Genomic DNA, 20,694 nt, shown 5'->3' with positions numbered 1-20,694 from the left:
GCTCAGTGAAGGGTATACCACACTTCTCTGCGCTATTTTTGAAATGCTTCTGTAAATCTAAAATTATCTCAAAATAAAAAGTTGAGAAAGAGCTACACATACACCTCTTCAGCATCAAACTTCAGTGGGGGAAAATGGGGAAGGACGGGAGCTCCACTCCCACAATCACTACACTTTCTGATCATGCTCCAGTGAACTACTTACATTTACACTAAGAGACCATTCTCTCTAGCCTCTGAACAAATTGATCGTTACTGTTCCTTGGTCTAGTATGCTCTGCTGACCCTGTCCCCTCATCACCTACCTTTTGCTTGGCTGAAATCTTGCTTCTATATTTTCACTCCTAATTTGGATGTTACTTTTCCCAGTAGATCTTCTCTGATAGCAGCCTCCCCACCCCCGGACTCCATACACATACCATCCCCCACACACACAGTTGGTTTAAGTGCCCCTTGTACGGGCTCCCACTGTACCTTGTGCATACTTCTGATTTGTCACTTTCACACTGTGCCAGAGTTCAGTCTGCCTCCCCATTAGTCATTTGTTAACTCTGGAATTTCTTCTAACCATACCTACCACTAGCAAAGCAGCCATTCAAATAGCTTGATTTCACAAGTTTAACACTTTGAGGGTTAAGTTTTCCCTTTGAGTAATTATTTTTGTAATTTACATACTCTGTGATATGGTAAGAGTGAAGAGTTTTAGTTTTTCCCTTGGTACTATATAGTTTCTGACTGAGAATCATATTTCTGTGCCAATATCAACTTGTTATCAAAAGGGTACATACGAGGTCTGACAATTATGTTCGCAAATTTGTAATAAATGTTGCTAACCTTTTCTGAAATCAGAGGGATTATTCATTATGAATTTGTACCAACTGGACAAACAATTAACCAACTTTACTATTTGGAAGTGCTGAAAAGGCTGTATGAAAAAGTTAGATGACCTGAACTTTTCGCCAACAATTCATGACTCTTGCAGCACAACAATGTAGCAGCTCACACAGCACTGTCTGTGAGGGAGTTTTTAGCTAGTAAACAAATAAATGTATTGGACACCCTCCATACTCAATTGATCTGGCCCCCAGTGACTTCTTTCTTTACTCAAAGATAAAGGAAATATTGAAAGGAAGACATTCAGGGCATCAAAGGTAATACAATGACAGCTCTGATGGCCATTCCAGAAAAAGAGTTCCAAAATTGCTTTGAAGGGTGGACTAGGCTCTGGCATCAGTGCATAGATTCCTAAGGGGTGTACTTCGAAGGTGACAGTAGTGTTATTCAACAATGATGTATGTAGCACTTTTTCTAGGATGAGTTCACGAACTTAATTGTCCTATCATTGTATATAATCCTGCATTACAGAAATCATTGTGAAATGATCACCACGGTAATACTAGTTAGTATCTGTCATCACAATACACATAATTACAGAATTTTATTTCTTGTCATAAAAACTTAAATTTACTCTCTTAGCAACTTTCAAATATACAATACAGTGTTATTAACTACAGTTACCATATTATACATTACAACCCCATGACTTATTTATTTTACAGCTGGAAGTTTGTATTATTTAACCCATTTCACCCATTTCACTTACCGCCCACCTTTAGCACCTGGCAATCTGTTCTCTATAATGCATGAGCTCAGTTTTTTGTTCTTCGTTTGTGGGGGGAGTATTTTGGAAGGTTATATATTTTTAGATTTCACAAATAAGTGAGATCATACAGTATTTGCCTTTCTCTGTCTGACTTATTTTACTTAGCATAATGCCCTCAAGGTCCATCCATGTTGTCCCAAAAGGCAAGATCTCCTTTTTATGGATATATATATATATATATATATATATATATATATTTATTTTTTTATTTATATATGTATTTATATATAATATATATTATATATATGTTATGTATATAATATATATACATGTGTGTATATATACATATAATATATATATATAATATGTGTGTATACATTATATATATGTGTGTATATATATATATATATATATATACACATATCATATTTTCTTTATCCATTCATCCATCCATAAACACTGAGGTTGCTTCTATATCTTGACTATTGTATATAATGCTGTAATGAACATAGGGGTGCATATATCTTTTCAAGTTAGTGTTTTTGTTTTCTTTGGATATATATCCAGATGTAGAATTACTGGATCATATGGTAGTTTTATTTTTAATTTTTTGAGGAGCCGCCATACTTTTTTTCCATAGTAGCTATACCAATTTACATTCCCACCATCATTGTATGAGGGTTCCTTTTTTTCTTCACAGCCTCTCCAACACTTGTTATTACTTGTCTTGTTGATAATAGCCATTTGAACAGGTGTGAGGTGATATCTCATTGCGGTTTTGATTTGCATTTCCCTGATGATTAGTGATATTGAGTACCTTTTCGTGTATGTGTTGGCCATCTCTATGTCTTCATTCTATAATATATATCATGTTATACTACATGAACTACTAATAATGAACTACTTCATTATTTTAACAGATGCATTACAGATATTACATACTGTGAATATATCATAATTTATTTGGCATTCCTCTATTGATAGTCATTTAAGTTGTGTCTATATTTTCCCGAGTCACTAACAATTCTGCAAAAGACTGCTTTATACACACTGCCCTGGGCAGAGAAGACAACAAGAAGAGTATGCTCATTTAACTTGATTGTGTATCTGAATTCCCTGGAGAGCTTGTTAAACCACATTGCTGCCCTTTCCTCCATCTGAGTTTGTGATTCTGTAGGTCTGGAGGTGGGGTTTGTAAATTTCCATTTCTACCAGGCAGAGCCTACACTGCTGTTCTGAGGAACTAAGTATGTTTTGGGAACCACTATCCTATGAAGCAAAAAGAAAGGAAGATAAGATGGGTGCAGCGATGGGTAGATATGTACGTTTGGTAACCAGAAGATCAGGGAGTTCCTATCTTCTCTATTTTCTCTATGAAATAAGAGATGGTGTCAAGTATTGAAAGTGTGGGGGTAGGAGGAAGGTGGTGCTGGGGTTGGAAGTCAGAGAACAGTGGAGAAGATTTAAAAAAAAAAAAAAACTATTGCAGAAACTAGGCGAGTGAATTGACCAAAGGATATGTAGTCAAATTGTGGGCAACATAAAAGTCTCTCTCGAAGTCTGTGATCATGAATTTTATAATACACTCGATCTGCCCAATTGTGTGACTTTTTCCAGTAGACATGGAGAAAGTAAGTTATTGGTTTGCCTCCCTGGTGTCTCAAAAAGACATCCAGCAGCTCATGCCAGAAACCCGACATCACCATTGATTCTCCCCTCACTCCCCGTAGCCCATTTATCATCAATATTAATAGTTAAAACTTGATATAATGCTTACTATGCTCTAGGAAATGTTATAAATGTGCTGTGTTGTATATATTAACTCATTTAATCCTGACACTTCCTATAAGTACTATTATTACCTTTATTTTACAAATGAGGACACCGAGACACAGAAAAATTATGTATTTTCTTAAACTCACAGATCTAGGAAGTGGCAGAGATGGATTTCAAATCGGGCATTCCAGCACCAGGGTCCAATTCTTAGGTAGCTATTCTGCATCGTTTCAACTTCCTATCTTTCTGAGCTACCCACTTTTCTCCATCTCCACAACTACCCTAGTCCAAACCACATCATATCTTACTCAGAATACTGCCCTTAACTCTTGAGTAGTTTTCCAGGTTTCATGCTTGCTCCTTTATAACTCATTCTCCACACAGCTGCCAGAATTGTCTTTTAAAAATACAAATTAGGGCGGCCAGTTTGCTCAGTGGTTAGAGAGCAGTGCTCATAACACCAAGGTCACTGGTTTGGTTCCCACATGGGCCAGTGAGCTGCACCCTCCACAACTAGATTGAAAACAATGACTTGACTTGGAGTTGAGCTGTGCCCTCCACAACTAGACTGAAAAACAACAACTTGACATGGAGCTGATGGGTCCTGGGAAAACACAATGTTCCCCGATATTCCCCAATAAAAAATGAAAAATAAATTAAAAAATAAAAATAAAAATTAGCTCAAGTTTTTCTCCTGGCTTAAAGCCCTTCAATGGTTTCCCATTGACTTACAATGTTCTGGATGATCAGATGGCTCCTAAACCTTCCAACTAGATCACTTGCCATTGTTTTCCCTAAATCACTATGTTCCATAATATTATGTTCCACTTAAATAGTGGCTTCATTTAAGTTCTTGAAATACATCAAACCCTTTTCTTCGGCAGGGCCTTTGCACATGCTGTTGCTATTATCTAGAATGTTCTTCCCACAGTTCTTCCCATGTGTGGTTGCTTCTCATTTTTGAACTCTCAGTTTTCATGTCACTTCCTCAGAGAGATCTTCCCTGACCATTGTAAGCAGGTTTCCTCCACTTGCACACACATACATTTTGTTATTCTCTGTTACTGCAACTTGTTTCCTTTATGGCGCTTTTCACTATTTTTAAAATTTGTTTTCTTGTTTTTTTTCTCACACAGCCGCCCACTAGAATGTCAGCCTCATGAAGGCAGGGACTAAGTCCATTTTATTCAACCACTGTATACCAGTCCCTACTGTAGTAACTAACACATACTAGGTACCCAATAAATATCTGGCAAGGGAATGAGTTAATGAATTTGAGGCAGCCCAGTGGTAATATCAGACAGGAAGTCTGATGTGCACATTGAAGAGCTCAAGGGAGAGATTTGGGGTAGAAGTCATAAGGATATTTATTGTAGTGGACACCCTGGGGATGGGTGAGATTTACTGAGGAGTGAGGATATAATGAAAAGATAAGAGGGTCTAGGGGCAAGATTGGAGAAACTAATATTTAGAGATCCACTTGAAAAGAATGAGCTATACAAGCAGTTTGAGAATGAATAAATGCTTTTATAGTCAAATGAATCAGTTTTTTTTCATTCGTGCCATCTGGATTTTGTGTCAGGAAATCCTTTTGACTCTACCTTCAAAATATATCCACCATATTTTGGTAGATGGTGAGTGGTCAGATTCTTCTCACCACCTACCTCCATTACTACCCCTTCCATCCAAGGCACTATTACAATCATCTTCTGATTGGTCTCCCTGTTTTCACTGTTGCTGCCAACTGCCTGGATACAGCAGCCAAGGAGATCCTGTTATGAGGTGAGACAGATATGTCACTCCTCATAGATATGTCACTATGTTCCATCCATAGTGGCTTCATTTAAGTTCTTGAAATATATCAAATTCTTTTCTTCAGCAGGGCCTTTGCAGATGCTGTTGCTATTATCTAGCATGTTCTTCCTACAGTGGCCCTCCAGTGGCTCTTCAGTGGCTCCTGATTTCAATCACAGTAAAAGGTGAAGGAAAAAAAAAAAAAAGGTGAAGGGGATCAGAATTGCTATCCCAAAATATGCTTCATCGGCATAAGGATTATTTGAGTTGATTGATTTAAGAGACAGACACAGGAAATCTCTGAAACCTGGGTAGAAGTTACCCTTTTGTTACAGACATTTACATTTATAAGGGAATCTCCATTTGTAAGGGTGTCTTCCTCTCAGTAGTAAGCAGTGGAGGAATACCAAATCTCTGGAAACTGTCATTACAGGATAAAACAAGGACTTAGATCTACATGACAACCATGCCCTTGTTTACTGTGATTTTCCTGATAACATCCCCTAAATGGCTTCCCACCCCCCACCTTCTTTTGTCTTTAGTTGGAGAAGGTGATGGCTTGAGTCATTTTAGGGGATTACTCAGTTTTCCTGGGTCTCTCCCATGTATACATGTTATTAAACTTCTGTTTTTCTCATGTTAATCTGTGTTTTATTGTAGGGGTGGGGTCTCAGTCAAGAACCTAGGAAAAATAATTTTTCCTCCTCAGCAAAGGCCAAGTCTTTACCTTGGTATACAATGACCTACATGATCTGGTTCCTCTGCTACTTAACAGCCTTACCTCTTGCTACTCTTGTGTTCCCTCAGTCAGTTTCAGCCATAATGGTCTACCTGCTGTTCTTAAAACATGGCAGATAGCAGATATACTTCAGTCTTCCTGGCATGCTCTTCCCCCAGGTATCCACACTGCTAACTCCCTCCACTACCTTTGCTTCAACATCACCTTAATGAGGCCAGCTCTGATCAATCCTTTTAATTTTGCACACTTCCACTCCTGTACTCCTGACTCCCCTCCTTAGCATGCTATTTCTTTCATAGCACTTTTCATCTTCAAACATGCTTTATAATTTATTTATTTATTTATTTGGTTTATTTTCTATCCCCCCTCACTAAAATGTTAGCTCTAGGCAGGCAGGGATTTTTGTGTTTTTGTTCACTGATGTATTTATTCCCAGCACCTAAAACTGCTGGCATGTAATAGGCACTGAATAAATATTTGCTAATTGAATTAATGGATGGATGGTCCCCATGAAAAGATTATAAAAGCACCTACCCATTTTTCTTCTAATACTTCAATGCTTCAATGGTTCTAACTTTTACATGTCAATCTTTGAGCAGGAATTCATTTTGGAGTAAAAATTGTGGTACGAATCCAGATTTTTTCCCCCCTTAAATGGCTCTCTAATTGTCTTGACACAATTTATTGAAAAATCCATCATTCCCCACCCCCATTTGAAATATTCCTTAAGGTATACTTAGGTTACTTTGGGTAGAATATTAAGTTTGGTTAAAACACATCATTTCCTAAATTATTGGGAAAGATACAGTAGAATTATACCTTCGTTCATTCAGCTACTTCCTATATAGGTATCAGAACCATATGCTTGTTAAAAAGTTTTTATTCCTTGCTTGTTGTAGCTAAGTAGGCTATCTTCTGGACAGTGGCTACTTGAAGTGGTTTGGAAAGTTTCCCAGTCTTTAATCACATAAAATTCTTTCCTCCCTTCCTCCTTCTTGCTTCATACCAGATAACAGACATTTTTAGAACATGTGGCAGGATATCTTTTTGCAGTTTGGAAAACAGGCATAACTGGATGCAGAGTGACCTTACATCTGCCCTTCACGTAAAAATGCAAGGCTGACAGAAGAGTTTTGATTTACTTATTTCAGTGATCCCTACTTGATAACTAAATATTTTATTTTTTAATTTTTATTGGGGAATATTGGGGAACAGTGTGTTTTTCCAGGACCCATCAATCATTGTCCTTCAATCTAGCTGTGGAGGGCGCAGCTCAGCTCCAAGTCCAGTTGCCATTTTCAATATTACTTGCAGGGGGCGAAGCCCACCATCCCATGCAGAAATTGAACCGGCAACCTTGTTGTTAAGACCTGGGGTTCTAACCAACTGAGCCATCTGGCTGCCCCACTGGCAGCTCAGCGGCAATTCTTTGTCTTCAGTCTAGTTGTGGAGGGCGCAATTCACTGGCCCATGTGGGAATCGAACCAGCAACCCTGTTGTTAAGAGCTCATGCTCTAATTTACCAATTCATCCGGCCACTCCTAAATATTATTTCTTAATCATTCAACTGGTTGAAGCTTTTGAAACGATGGATTGTTTTTGTTTGTTTTTTATTTTATTTTTTAAAATGTCAGCCCTTTGCAAGGAAATTGGAATTAAAGACAAGACCACCAGTATTCAATATTTAATTTACTATGAACCCATCTCATATTAAGTATCATGGAAGGTAAAAAGATCTTACAAGTCATTTAGCCAACATTTACTAAGCACTGATTATACTCCAAGGATACCTACTGGCAAAGTAATATTGCTTGACTCAGTCTATCAGTTAATCATTGAGATGGCATCTGAAGATAAACAATGTGTTAAGTGAAAAATTATAGTGAGAAAATAGAACTATATTTAATGATAATTCAAAGAAAGAAGTAAAGAGAAAAATCTAGACGATCCATAAGGAGGAAGGGTGGAATTCAGAGATTAATTTTGGGCAGTATGAGACCTGCTTATCTGACTGCTGGTTGGCCAGTCCCTTACACTCAGCTGGCCCATGTCCCCTCTCCTGGTTTACATCAGCTATACCCTGCTTCTTGCCCTCCCTCCCCCAATACCGTCTCCAGAATGCAGCCACCATAATCTCTTTAAGATAAAATCTGATTACCTTGCTCCACCTCTTTAAAAGGCTCCTCTCTGCATTGCCATTTGATGTAATCAGTAGGCCCTCTGCCTCTCTCTGCAGCTTCTTCCTTTGTCCTCTCTGTCCTGACTGCACTATAGCCACAAAGATCCTCTCCTACAATTTCCTCGACTAGCCATACTGCTCCCTTGCTCTCCTGGTCCTCGGAAATGCTGTCCCCTAGTCTAAAGCACTCTACTCCTCCTTCCCTCACATTCCTAGGCACTAACTGCAAAGACCAGAATGATCTGGTCTACAGTGATGCTCATTTTCTCCTTAAGACCAAGGGAGCAGAGACATCTATTGAGTCAGCCTTGTTCTGCCCTAGACTGGGGAAGGTCTGGCTTAGACTCTGAGCTTAGGGAAGGTCCTGCAGTCCTTGGGTCTGGATCTGAGATCAAGTGCCAGCTAGCCCAGTGGAGGGACTTCTCCTGGTTTTGCCTGGGGGTGCAGATTCTACCAGCTGAGCCTGGCATTTAAGTGGTTTTTGCTAACCTGGCCAATTTCCACCTATTACCAGAGCCAATCTTTATATAACTTATTCTGAAGGCAAGACTTTTGCTTTACTTGTCATTATTTGGCGGGGAAAAAACCAAAACAAAACAAAACAGAAAACCAAGAACAAATATTCTTGCCTTACTAAGTACTATTCCCTCAATCGATGTTAATAATTCAGAGCTGGTTCCAAAGCCCCTTGGGGTTTTTATCCATGACCTGAGTATCATTTACTACCATCTGCCTGGCATATAACATAATTCACCATGGACAGAGTAATTGTAAGTGTGAAGAAGAAAAAAAAAAACAAATAACAATTGTCCATACATTCTCCATACATTTTATCTTCCCAAGATAAACAGGTAATACTTTAGCATTATTTCCTTCTGGTTATTTTCCCTCCATGTATATTTTTTAGTTCATATTGTATGATCTTGGGCCTTCTTATTGCATTGCATTCTCTTTCTTGTGATCTCATTCATCCTGGTGTGTTTTTACTACCATTTCTTATTGGGGGAGGGGGGCAGGACTTTATTGGGGAACAATGTATACTTCTGGAACTTTTCCAAGTCAAGTTGTCCTTTCAATCTTAGTTGTGGAGGGCACAGCTCAGCTCCAGGTCAGTTGCCGTTGTTACTTGCAGGGGGTACAGCCCACCATCCCTTGCGGGAGTCGAACCGGCAACCTTGTGGTTGAGAGCCCCTGCTCCAACCAACTGAGCCATCTGGCCACCCGGGAGCTGAATGGCAGCTCATCGACTTCATTCTAGTTGTGGAGGGTGTAGCTCACTGGCCCATGTGGGAATCGAACCGGCAGTGTTAGGAGCATAGAGCTCCAACCGCCAGAGCCACCAGGCCAGCCCCTTTACTACCATTTCTAAAGCGACAATTTAGCTCTGATCTCTGCTCTGAGCATCAGATTTCCCTACCCCTAACATCTCAAACTCACTCCTCTGCAGCCAATTTGATAGATGGCCATCATCTACTAATGCCAGATACTTAGAGTCATTCATAATGACTTCCCATTTCCTCAATTCCACTCTGGTCCTTTCCCATCTGATTCATTAGCAAATCCTGTCAATGTTACCTGCCATGTACACCTAGCAATTGTTCCTTCCTCCCCATGCCCACTGCCACAACCCTGATTCAAGTCACCATCCTCTCTCCTGGTCTGTTCACATGGCCCCCATTGGTGTCCCTTTTTCCACACTTAACCCTTGCAATCTCTTAATGGGTTTGAAGGTTCTGCTTACCTTGGTTCCCTCTTTTTATGCCCCTTGAATTCCTGTCACCCTGGATCTTTTTCTGTCCCTTGATACATCCAAGCTCTTTACCCCACTTTGTGTTTGGTGCTCTCTTCTTTTCCTGAGAAGCTCTCCCCCCAGCTTTCCCATGGCTGGTTTCTTCTCCCGTCAGACCTGATCTCCAAAGTCACCTCTTCAGATAGACCTTCCCTGATGTCTAAATTAAATTTTGTCTTCTAAATATTGTCCATCAAAGCACCTAGTTTACCTTCTCCGTCACTAATCACAACGTGCAATTGTTTTATTTAATTGTATTTATTTTTTCTTTGTTTTTAAAGAAATTAGACATTTTTAAATTTTTTAATCCGCCTATACATAGGATTGGCAGCTAAAATACAGAATGTCCGGTTAAATTTGAATTTCAGATAAACAATGAATAAGTTTTTTTTTTTTTTGGTATGATGATTGGGGCATACTTACACTGAAAAAATTATCTGAACTTCAAACTTAACTGGGCATCCTGTGTTTTTATTTGCTAAATTTGGCAGGTTTACCCATGAAGCGCCTTGTCCTTGTCTCGCTTGTTCTGGGTTGTATGCTCACGACCAAGCCCGGACAGAGCCTGCCGTTTAGGTGTTCAGTAATTGTTCTATATGAAGGAACTGACGATTGGTATGTTTTTTCCCCCACCTGACATCCATTTATCAGAATTTCACCCATTCACTAAAAATTCTTGTTAAAGATAGTTTAGGAAAATATGTTTTATTAATATCGAAACTTCTTTGTTTTCCATTTTCTGCAAAATTGGCATAATAGGAGTATCTACCCTTATCACGCTGTTTTGAGAATTAAACGAGTCAAAGGGTGTAAAGTTTAGCACCGTACTCGGCTCACTTGAACACGCGATAAATTTCAGTTCTTTATTAAAGGCAGACCGTGAACCATTTCAGCGGAAAGCAAAAACGCGCGTTTGTGGAGCACAGATGGGGGCTGGGAAAGCGTTTAGAAACGGGCGCCGGCCAGAAAACTGAGGGCTCAGAAAAGAGGAGAAGTGAAAAGTGAATGACAGAGAAGGCAGCCAATGGAGAGACTGGGAACTGGTCCCCCCTCCCTTTGCGTTTCAAATTAAGCTCAATTTCCATCCGGGTCCTTCAGCCTCGTTCCCGGGCAGTATAAAGTTTGCTGTCTCCTTTGTTCGCCCTCGTTGCGCAGTAGTGCTAGCAGCTTTTCTCTTCCGTCTTCTGAGCCAGTGGACCTCCCTCGTGCTGAACTGCTGAGAAGACCCTGCCCACGAGCTCGTTGGAGCTTGAAACCATCTTCACCTCTCCGGTACGTGTATCCTTTCTTTAGCCCGTTTTTCGGATACTCTTGCCACGTTAGAATTTGGGATTATCTCCCTGGAGATGGGGGTGCTGGGCGCCATTTTAAGAACCCAAAGGTGCCGACCTATTTAGATAAAGCTGAGAGTGTCGGAGGGAAACAGATGTTGGGGTCCCTTTCGTTAAATGTCTCTCAAAAGTTTGGCTGTCGTCTGCGGGGGTGGTGGCGGAGGTCGGGGCTGAAGCGGGACGAGGAGAGACCGCGCCACCGGTACCTGCATTGGGCTGGCGGTACGGATGGGCACGTGCACTTTTACGCGGGGACCTTGTTAATTGGCGGCTTTGGCGAGGAAGCCCTTTGAATTTCTTTCCTAAGCCACTGCTGATGGTAAAAGTTACTCCCCTGACGGTGTCGGTTGTTCTGGGTTGAGTCCAACTGTCGCCATTTTGTGTTTTCCACGCGGTTTTTTTTTTGTTTTGTTTTTTGTTTTTTTGTTTTGTTTTTGTTTTTTGGGGTTTTTCTGGGTTGTTTTTTTTGTTGTTTGTTTGTTTTGTGGTGTGTGTTTTTTTTGTTTGTTTGTTTTTTTAGATTTTATTGGTGAAGGGGAAGGGGACTTTATTGGGGAACAGTGTGTACTTCCAGGGCTTTTTCCAAGTCAAGTTGTCCTTTCAATCGTAGTTGTGGAGGGCGAAGTTCAGCTCCAGGTTCAGTTGCTGTTAGTTGCAAGGGGGCGCAGCCCACCATCCCTTGCGGGAGTCTAACCGGCAACCTTGTGGTTGAGAGCCCACTGGCCCATGTGGGAATTGAACCGGCAGCCTTCGGTGTTACACGGAGCTCAAACCGTCTGAGCCACCGGGCCGGCCCCTCCACGCGGTTTTTAATGACATTTTAATTGAGTTCTGCTGCAGTCATAGAGCGTTGAGCGTTACAGTGCACGTTTTTCACGTTCCGTTATTTAATATGAAGTGGTATTGACGGCCTTTTCGGCGGGGCCGGGGCTGGTGAAGAAGGGAAGGAGGCATAAGTTGGCTCAAACTTTCAATTTTTTATTAGATTTACTAGGGAATCCTTATGAGGAAAGGCAGAGTTCTTGGAAGAAGGCTTGGTGTTAAGGACCTGTGTCTGGTCTGTGACCTTGAATGAGTCCATAGTCTCTAAAAAACCATTAGGGTAATTAGGATGTAATTGTATCCTTAAAAGGCTACAAATCTAGGATTAAAACTAAAACTTTTTCAAATGTTGAGTAGTGGTTACTTGATTAAAACTGCCAAGATATGGATTGGGGTAGAGGCCATAAGTAAGTTAAGTTGGACATTTTAACCAGTTTGATGTAAATTGCGTTATGGCTTAACTACTTAATTTGGGTTTCCTGCTGAGGTTTAGAAAAGATCGCTTTTGGTGTCCTTAGTTATTAAGGAATAATGGTTTCAATAAAACAAGAACTATGTACCCCAATAAATACGTGTGTCCGATAAAGTTGAACTTTTTCCAGGGAGTTAATACTACATATTTTAACAGACTCTCACCGGGGGAAAAATGGTCGAAGCAGATCGCCCAGGAAAGCTCTTCATTGGTGGCCTCAATACAGAAACAAATGAGAAAGCCCTTGAAGCAGTATTTGGCAAATATGGACGAATAGTGGAAGGTGAGTGTATCTTAAAGTATATGCAGGGCTATTTTTGTAATTAAAATGTAAGCTATGATGAGTTTCATTGCATTGATCATTTGAAGTGATAATATATTTTGTCCTCTAAGAAGTTCTGAGCTTTCTTTTTAAAGATTCACTTTAGGTATTTCGTTTGAACTTAGAGTAACACTTTTCTCCCTGAAAACTGCTTTTTAGTACTCTTAATGAAAGATCGTGAAACCAACAAATCAAGAGGATTTGCTTTTGTCACCTTTGAAAGCCCAGCAGATGCTAAGGATGCAGCCAGAGACATGAATGGAAAGGTGAGATTTTTTTCACAAAGATACAGTGTTTGCTAGTGCACAAAATAGCACAATGTCTGGTCTAGAGAAGCTCTGGAATTTTGTTTTGAGTGTATACCTTTCCAGGATCCAGTGATCATGGCCCTTTGTAATTTTATAACCAAATTTCATAGCACAATTATAGATTATATACTCTTATTAAGAGTCAATTCAAAATACTATATGATGCTATACTTTAATCTGGGATCCATAAACTGATTTAATAATTTGTATTTTCTCTTTGGTTATTAGTTTTGATAAGTTGATAACTGTCTGGCCTTGTTTTAAATATTAAAAACCAGCAGTGCAGTGGATCCATCTTCTGTTTGTTCAAATCATTCTTAAAAACCTAAGAATTTTACGTAAATGGAAGAGTAATACTGAGTATTTGTAGCGTTTTTCTTACATTGGTGAGCAAAATTTGTAACTATTTTGAAGGATATTAGTGTCAGAGTGGATCCGCGAGTTCTTTTTAAATGTTGATGTAATTAACCTTTAAAAATATTATTTAGTCCTTAGATGGGAAAGCCATCAAGGTAGAACAAGCCACTAAGCCATCGTTTGAGAGTGGTAGACGTGGACCGCCTCCACCTCCAAGAAGCAGAGGCCCTCCAAGAGGCCTTAGAGGCGGAAGAGGAGGAAGTGGAGGAACCAGGGGACCTCCCTCACGTGGAGGGCATATGGGTAATGACTGGGTCTACCTTAGGCTTGGTATATAAGTTAGGAACTACAAACCTACACCAATGTGTGCTTTGGATAAGTCTTTGCTTAAAGGCCACAGATTTTGAAATTGAGAACATTGGCTCATCTACCAAAGTGATAATGACTTAGAAGGAAAACATAAAAGGCATCCTAAGTTAAATTACATACAGTGTTTTTAAATGATGGATAATATACTATTCCTTATCCAGGTAGTTCACTCTGTAGGAGAAAAACACTTGCAGAAAATTTTTGATAGGCATAAGAGTTTGAGCATATGAACTTGAAACAATTTATATTTTTCTTTGAAGTAACTTTAAGACTACCCTTTAGTTTTATTTTAGTAGCCTATATAGACTTTCTTGTGCTCAGTCTTATTACATAAGTGAAAACTAAAGCAAGATTCTCCAACTAAACAGAAATGGTCATAGTCTTGATCAAGCAAAGAACTTTTATAGCCTTTTCTTGATTTCTTGTATTAACATGTTTTTCTTGTCTGTTCTAATATAGATGATGGTGGCTATTCCATGAATTTTAACATGAGTTCTTCCAGGGGACCACTTCCAGTAAAAAGAGGACCACCACCCCGAAGTGGGGGTCCTCCCCCTAAAAGATCTGCTCCTTCAGGACCAGTTCGCAGCAGCAGTGGAATGGGAGGAAGAGGTAAATGTTCCACTTATAACAATCCTACCACCATAACACAAACGATTGAGAGGTGAATCCTAAAAATTGCTTGACACTGACTTAAGGACTCCAGGTGATCTATGTACATGCAGTTAATGAGCACTGAAAAGAATTTAGGTGTGAATAGGAAATTTTACATACTTTTGTATTTTGTTGATCACTATTCATTGCCTGATTCTAAATTCACATTTTAACTTCTCACTTTGGGTATATTTTAAAAATGATTGTTTTCCTTAAGCTCCTGTGTCACGTGGAAGAGATAGTTATGGAGGCCCACCTCGAAGGGAGCCCTTGCCTTCTCGTAGAGATGTTTATTTGTCCCCAAGAGATGATGGATATTCTACGAAAGACAGGTAACAGAGAAATGTAGTAGCTTTTGTCTCATTAATAATCAGGATTGAAGGGGAGAGCTCATCAAAAGTGTAAACCAAGTTACTTTTGTTTTTGTAGCTATTCAAGCAGAGATTACCCAAGTTCTCGTGATACAAGAGATTATGCACCACCACCAAGAGATTATACTTACCGTGATTATGGTCATTCCAGTTCACGTGATGACTATCCATCAAGAGGCTATAGGTAAATGACTTTGCTGCCAAAGCTTGCTGTAAAATGCTGTAAAAAGTTGATGCCCTGGGGCTTATAAGTTTTTTTCTTTAATTCAGTGATAGAGATGGCTATGGTCGTGATCGTGACTATTCAGATCATCCAAGTGGAGGTTCCTACAGGGATTCATATGACAGTTATGGTAAGATACTGGCTGAGGGTCTTTGAATAGCACCAGCTTGAGTTTTTAGGTTCATGAGCCAGTTTATTAGGCTGTGTGGTGCTTGCTTTTAAAGGGATGTTTGCTTGCTTTTGAGGGGGTAACTATGAGCTGGGCTTTTCCTAGTTTTGTGAGGGGCTTTTGTTTTTTTTCTAAGTTTTTTTTTTTTTTCTTTTTGAGGCTGTTTGCTTGCTTTGGAGGGGATTTTGCTTGCTTAAATTGGCAGCCTTATGTGTTTTCCCCCAACAGTGAAAATACAATTTAAAAAAAATTTTATTAACAACATCAAATGTTTACCATTCCAATATGAAGGAAAGTCTACAGTTCAAAATTGCAACTTATCACTGGAAAGTGGCTGAGTGTCTACTATAAAATAACAAGCTGTCTGGAATATCCTCTTGAAATACACCGTCTTCAGTCTTTTCAAACAAACATTAAAACCCATCCATTTCCATATCTCAGCAGATGAGCAAATCCCTGTTAATGGCCAGCAATGGCAGAGTTTAAAACCTCCCAGTTGAGAAAGTAAACGTTTAATACAAGAATTCTGTAAATTCAGATTTAAATGTTGTATATATACAATTTATAGTGTTGCCATATTACCTGACCATTGACCCTGCAGGTAACTCACGTAGTGCTCCACCTACACGAGGGCCCCCGCCATCTTATGGTGGAAGCAGTCGCTATGATGATTACAGCAGCTCACGTGACGGATATGGTGGAAGTCGAGACAGTTACTCAAGCAGCCGAAGTGATCTCTACTCAAGTGGTCGTGATCGGGTTGGCAGACAAGACAGAGGGCTTCCCCCTTCTATGGAAAGGGGGGGGTACCCTCCTCCACGTGATTCCTACAGCAGTTCAAGCCGCGGAGCACCAAGGGGTGGTGGCCGTGGAGGAAGCCGATCTGATAGAGGGGGAGGCAGAAGCAGATATTAAAAACAAAACTTTGGACCAAAATCCCTGTTCAAAGAAAGAAACAAAAAGGAACCTATTCTGTCATAACTACCCAAGGACTACTAAAAGAAAATTGTTACCTTTTTTTAAATTTCCTGTTAAGTTCCCCTTCCATAATTTTTATGTTCATGTGAGGAAAAGCGTGAAAACATGTTTAATCTATTTGATTTTATGACATTGCTTTCAACAAGCAAATGTTACATGTGTTAAGACTTGACTTGTGTACTAGTGTTGTAATTTTCCAAGTAAAGTGTCCCTAAAGGCCACTTTCTGATTTTTCCCAGTAAATGAGGCAAGCCATTCTAAGATCTTCCACAAACACCTAGCCATCTAAATGGAGATGAATCCCTCTGCCTATACAAACAAGATAGCTATTAGGGGGTGGTTGGGGGTATACTACTCTTAGGATACCAGTCTTCAAACTGAAATCTCAAATGTTCTCAGTATGAAAAACCTGAGATCAGGTGCTTATGTAAGGAAAGTGCTATTCACCCAGTAAACCCAAAACAAATGGATAGTGCTGGCCATATTTTGCCTTTCTGACATTTCCTTGGGAATCTACAAGAACCTCCCCTTTCCCCCTCCCCCAATAAGACCATTTAAGTGTGTGTTAAGCAACTACAGAATACTAAATAAAACGTTTGGCCAAAACCAACCATGAAGCTGCAAACGATGCTTGCTCTTACTGTTTCAAATTTTTGCAACTCTGTAGTGTCTCACTTTTAAGGAACAGCTTGATTGCAAAGGAGAAAATAGATAAGCAATGAAGTTATCTCCAACTTCTCAAAGGCTTATGACTTCTAAAAAGTGAATCTATCAGCATTCCACATCAGATTTAAAGCATCAAATGCCTGTGAAACCGCAAAGATGGTAAGCAAAGCAAACTAGTTTTTCCGTCTAAGTCGAAATTGAACACTTACCTTCCTCATAGTACAGTGAAACACTGTACCTGATGGCAGTGGAAATGCTTTCTAGATTAAGAAAAAACCTTTGGAAAAGCAAAGTGTTCTATAGCGTATTAGAAGTCCTCCAAATTCAACACTTGGATTTTTTTTTTTTTTTTAAGCATGTATGACACTTAAAGGCCTTAATACAGCTGTTTACCAATAGCCATCTGGGGCTTGGGAGGGGGTAACTTTTTTTTTAATCTTTTTGATGAAGACCTTTAAACATGCTTCATATATTTTAACATTTTTCAAATTAGTCTTTTAGTCAATGTAGGAAATGGCTTAAGTCTGGGGTCCCCATCTCTACCCCTGTAAGCCATTGCAAACTTGACATTTAGTTGGATGCCTGACTTGTTTTTAGTTCTATGAAACTACACTGGAGAAAATCTATTGCAAGTGGTCTTTAAAAAAGCAAAACCTGAGGCAGCATGACCCAGGTCCAGCCACGAAGTTGAAAAACATGCTCTTGAATATAGTAAACTTGAAGACCTCCAACTAAAAATCCTTATACTGCACTTATTCCTTCAAATAAGTTTTGTCCGTTCAACTTATGGATTTAACATGGCAGTGCACCATTGGAACAGAATGAGAATCCATAAGCCATGGAACTTAACCATTTAAGCCATTCCAGTCCATCCCAAGCCAGTGTGAATCTTCCACCACTTAAGAGACGTAGTAGAACATGAAATACGTTAAGCTGCAAGTCTGAACTTGCCTTTTCTTTCTGGAAAAGAGGGCAGTAAGTTATAGGCAAGTTTTGAAGAATTTCCTTAAGGGAGATAACTAGTTACCTATTTAATTTTTACAGGTTGAGGATTTTGGTCATTAAGGTCATGGAGTGCTGATTTATTCACACTAGATAAAGCTGGCAGCAAGAGAAATCAAATGCTAAGGTAAGTTTTGAAAGCAGTGGCCTTTACAGGTTTAAGTACTACAGTTTTGCCACTTTGCATGACTGGGAAATTGGCAAGTTACTACTGTAAATGGGGGATAACCTAAGTCGTGCATTCTGAGGCTGAAGTGAAGGGCTGTAATGTGTGACACCTGCTATATTTATTTATTCATTTGAATGTAGGGTGGTTATTTTAAACAGGTGTTTTTCCATTGGTGGCTCAGTCATGCAGTACTCTTAGCTACATTGGAATGAATAAAGCTTTCTAGTACTACCTCTTTATAAGCAGTTATTGACTGGAGCTATATACAGTTCATGTTTTGACACTTAAGCAAACTTCCTTTGTATGAGGTTCAAACTTGCTCCTGTGCATCTTGTAAGAAACACCCTCTTATCAGTGCCTGATCCTTTGCAGAGCCACAGTACAAATCCACTAAAAGGGGGAATAGATGGAGCTGTTAAGTTCCCAGTTTCAGTATCAATTTTATTGGTACATTATAGTTACATAGTATTGATATTATCAAAGTGAGGTTTATAGGAATTGTAATGGATATTTATGGTTACTTTTTAGACCATAGCAATTTAGAGCAAATACTTCGCTAGTTAAAGCAACAAAGTATGTATTTAAAGAATAGATAAGGGAGGCTTTGCTAGTTAAAGCAACAAAGTGCCTTTTAAAGAATAGGTAAGGGAGGAGGAATTTTCAGCTTAAAACAAGATCTTGTGACCTGATCACGTGCTTTTCATTTTACAGAGTTGAAGCAGAAGAATGCTGATGGTGGATAAGGCACAACAGTTGCATAAACAGTACTCGTCAGAATTGGTTTGGTGCAGGCAATAGATTTTTGCCTTCAAGGGTTCCTGTGGGTCTGAGGAAGGCAATCAGTGTTGGTTAGCACTCAACTAAGGAGTGGTAGTTACTTAAGTAATTGACCAGATGGAGAAAGGGGAGCAATTAAGGAAATTGGTAAGTGGAGGTAGTCAGGAAGTTCTCCTGGTTCTTTATGTAGATTTTTATAGCTTTGGCTTTGATCTTGTTGAGCTAAAGTTATAGGGACAACTCTAATTTAGAACTTCCTAATTATGACTCAAAGTTGAATTGGAAAAATGAAAGGCATAAGTGGCAACTTGTTATCCAGTAAAGTGTCTGATTTTCAGCAAGTGAAACACTTACTGTTACTTTTTCCAGAAGTGGGATTTAGTCCTATAAAAAAAACTAAAGGGAGGAATGATATCTGGAAACTAAGTGACTGGAAACATGGCTAAAATTATCTGAAGCACACTTTGAAAAGGACACAAAATTGGGCCACTTGGCCTTTTTTTTAACTTGTTTTGTAAGCCTACTTTACCCCCACCTCCTGTCTTGGAAACAAATGAAGACACTACTTGATTACATTAGAGACTAGATATGATAGTATAAAAGCTACTGTTCTCAAAGGAAACAAGGTTTTTGAGTTGTTGGATCTAGAAGAACCAACTCAATTTGAGAATTTTTGCATAGTAAATATCAGTACTATCATGTCCAACATTCGCCATTGTGGAAAATAATCCAAAAAATATAACCCTCATTTAGTATGCTCTTGAATCACAGTGAGGGTATTCACCAAGTTTAAACCAGCTATTGCACTTACATAGATGTTTTCCTCAATCCTATAACCTATATTACTTGGGTTTATGCTTCTTTTGGCTCTTGAGATTTTATTTAGATGTAGTGAAGATGGTATGGAACATTGAGATTAATCATAGTAAATATAAATTCTGAATTCAAATTAAGTAGTACACTTAAATGACCAGACAGCTTTTTGGCAAATAGATTACTGACCCAGTAGACTTACTTCTGCTCTCATTGGAAAATAATTGGTCTTGATTCTTCTGACTTTATATACTGGTTGTAAAAGAAATAATGATAGAGTGTTTTTCTTGTTTAGTCGAATATAGAGAGCATAGGTATTATAGATCACTTTTCTCTTTTGGAATGTTTTGTATTTGAAACTTAATAAAACGGAACATGCATTTTTTGTGGCCTTGGGTTCTTTTTTACTTTTTTGCAATAAGGACTTTATTTAGACTTTTAAGTATGATTTTCCCTTGTCCCCTTCGCACACAACTGTAGTTTTCATGATGCACTGTTGGCACTTGCGCCAGTTACCAGGGATCATAGTCACTGAGGGGGCCTCTTGCTGTGATTAGGCCTCCTATGTGGACTGGGCTGCAGGTAAGCATCAAGGTCATGTGGATGGTTTAATCCTTACCCTGAAATTAAATGGGAGCAATAATACTAGAAGAGTAGAAGCTGAACTAGACCAAAGATGTGCTGTAATGCTTTTACTGTATTTTGCTTAACTCAGGAAAAACTGGTCAGTTAACTCAGTTTGGCAGTGAACCACTTGGGACTAAGTCCTTCAGCATTACTGTTAAACCAGCACGTGACTAACGTGCTTCTGTACTGGCACCTATGTTTCTTGGCTCTCTACAATTCTACATACATCAGTCTCCTAACGTTTGTTTGCAGTCAGTGCCAAAAGAATAAAGTAATATGTGTCCTTTATCCCAGGGAAAACCATGGATTTGGGGAGTATAGTGCCTCACAAGCAGTGGAGCACTGTTCCCAAGATGTATAGAGTGTTAGAAGGCGCAACACAAGC

General features: G+C 39.3%; 1 protein-coding gene and 1 non-coding gene across 5 annotated transcripts; both read left to right on the top strand.

Annotated features, from left to right (window-relative positions):
• Nucleotides 1–11,011: 11,011 nt before the first annotated feature.
• Nucleotides 11,012–20,062, top strand: RBMX (RNA binding motif protein X-linked). 4 transcript variants are annotated; one of them, XM_019714680.2, is made up of 11 exons: nt 11,012–11,151; nt 12,661–12,787; nt 12,986–13,092; nt 13,623–13,794; nt 14,320–14,472; nt 14,732–14,846; nt 14,944–15,069; nt 15,156–15,238; nt 15,879–17,080; nt 17,966–18,050; nt 18,804–20,062. In XM_019714680.2, exons 2-9 carry the CDS (start codon nt 12,679–12,681, stop codon nt 16,190–16,192), a joined length of 1,179 nt encoding a protein of 392 aa, XP_019570239.1. In that variant the 5' UTR covers nt 11,012–11,151; nt 12,661–12,678; the 3' UTR covers nt 16,193–17,080; nt 17,966–18,050; nt 18,804–20,062. The 4 variants fall into 4 exon arrangements, with proteins under 4 accessions (XP_019570239.1, XP_074179320.1, XP_019570238.1 ...); XM_074323219.1 differs by having other exon boundaries at nt 14,926–15,069; XM_019714679.2 differs by having other exon boundaries at nt 15,879–18,050.
• LOC141569782 (small nucleolar RNA SNORD61) lies at nt 12,839–12,910 on the top strand. The gene has a single exon (XR_012493578.1). It is a non-coding gene; the product is annotated as a small nucleolar RNA SNORD61 (small nucleolar RNA).
• Nucleotides 20,063–20,694: the final 632 nt, after the last annotated feature.

The sequence above is a fragment of the Rhinolophus sinicus genome, chromosome X (genome assembly GCF_036562045.2).
Source record: "Rhinolophus sinicus isolate RSC01 chromosome X, ASM3656204v1, whole genome shotgun sequence".
Classification (NCBI taxonomy): Eukaryota; Metazoa; Chordata; class Mammalia; order Chiroptera; family Rhinolophidae; genus Rhinolophus; species Rhinolophus sinicus.
The sequence above is the reverse complement of the archived record's forward strand: the minus strand, read 5'-3'. Positions and strand labels throughout refer to the sequence as shown.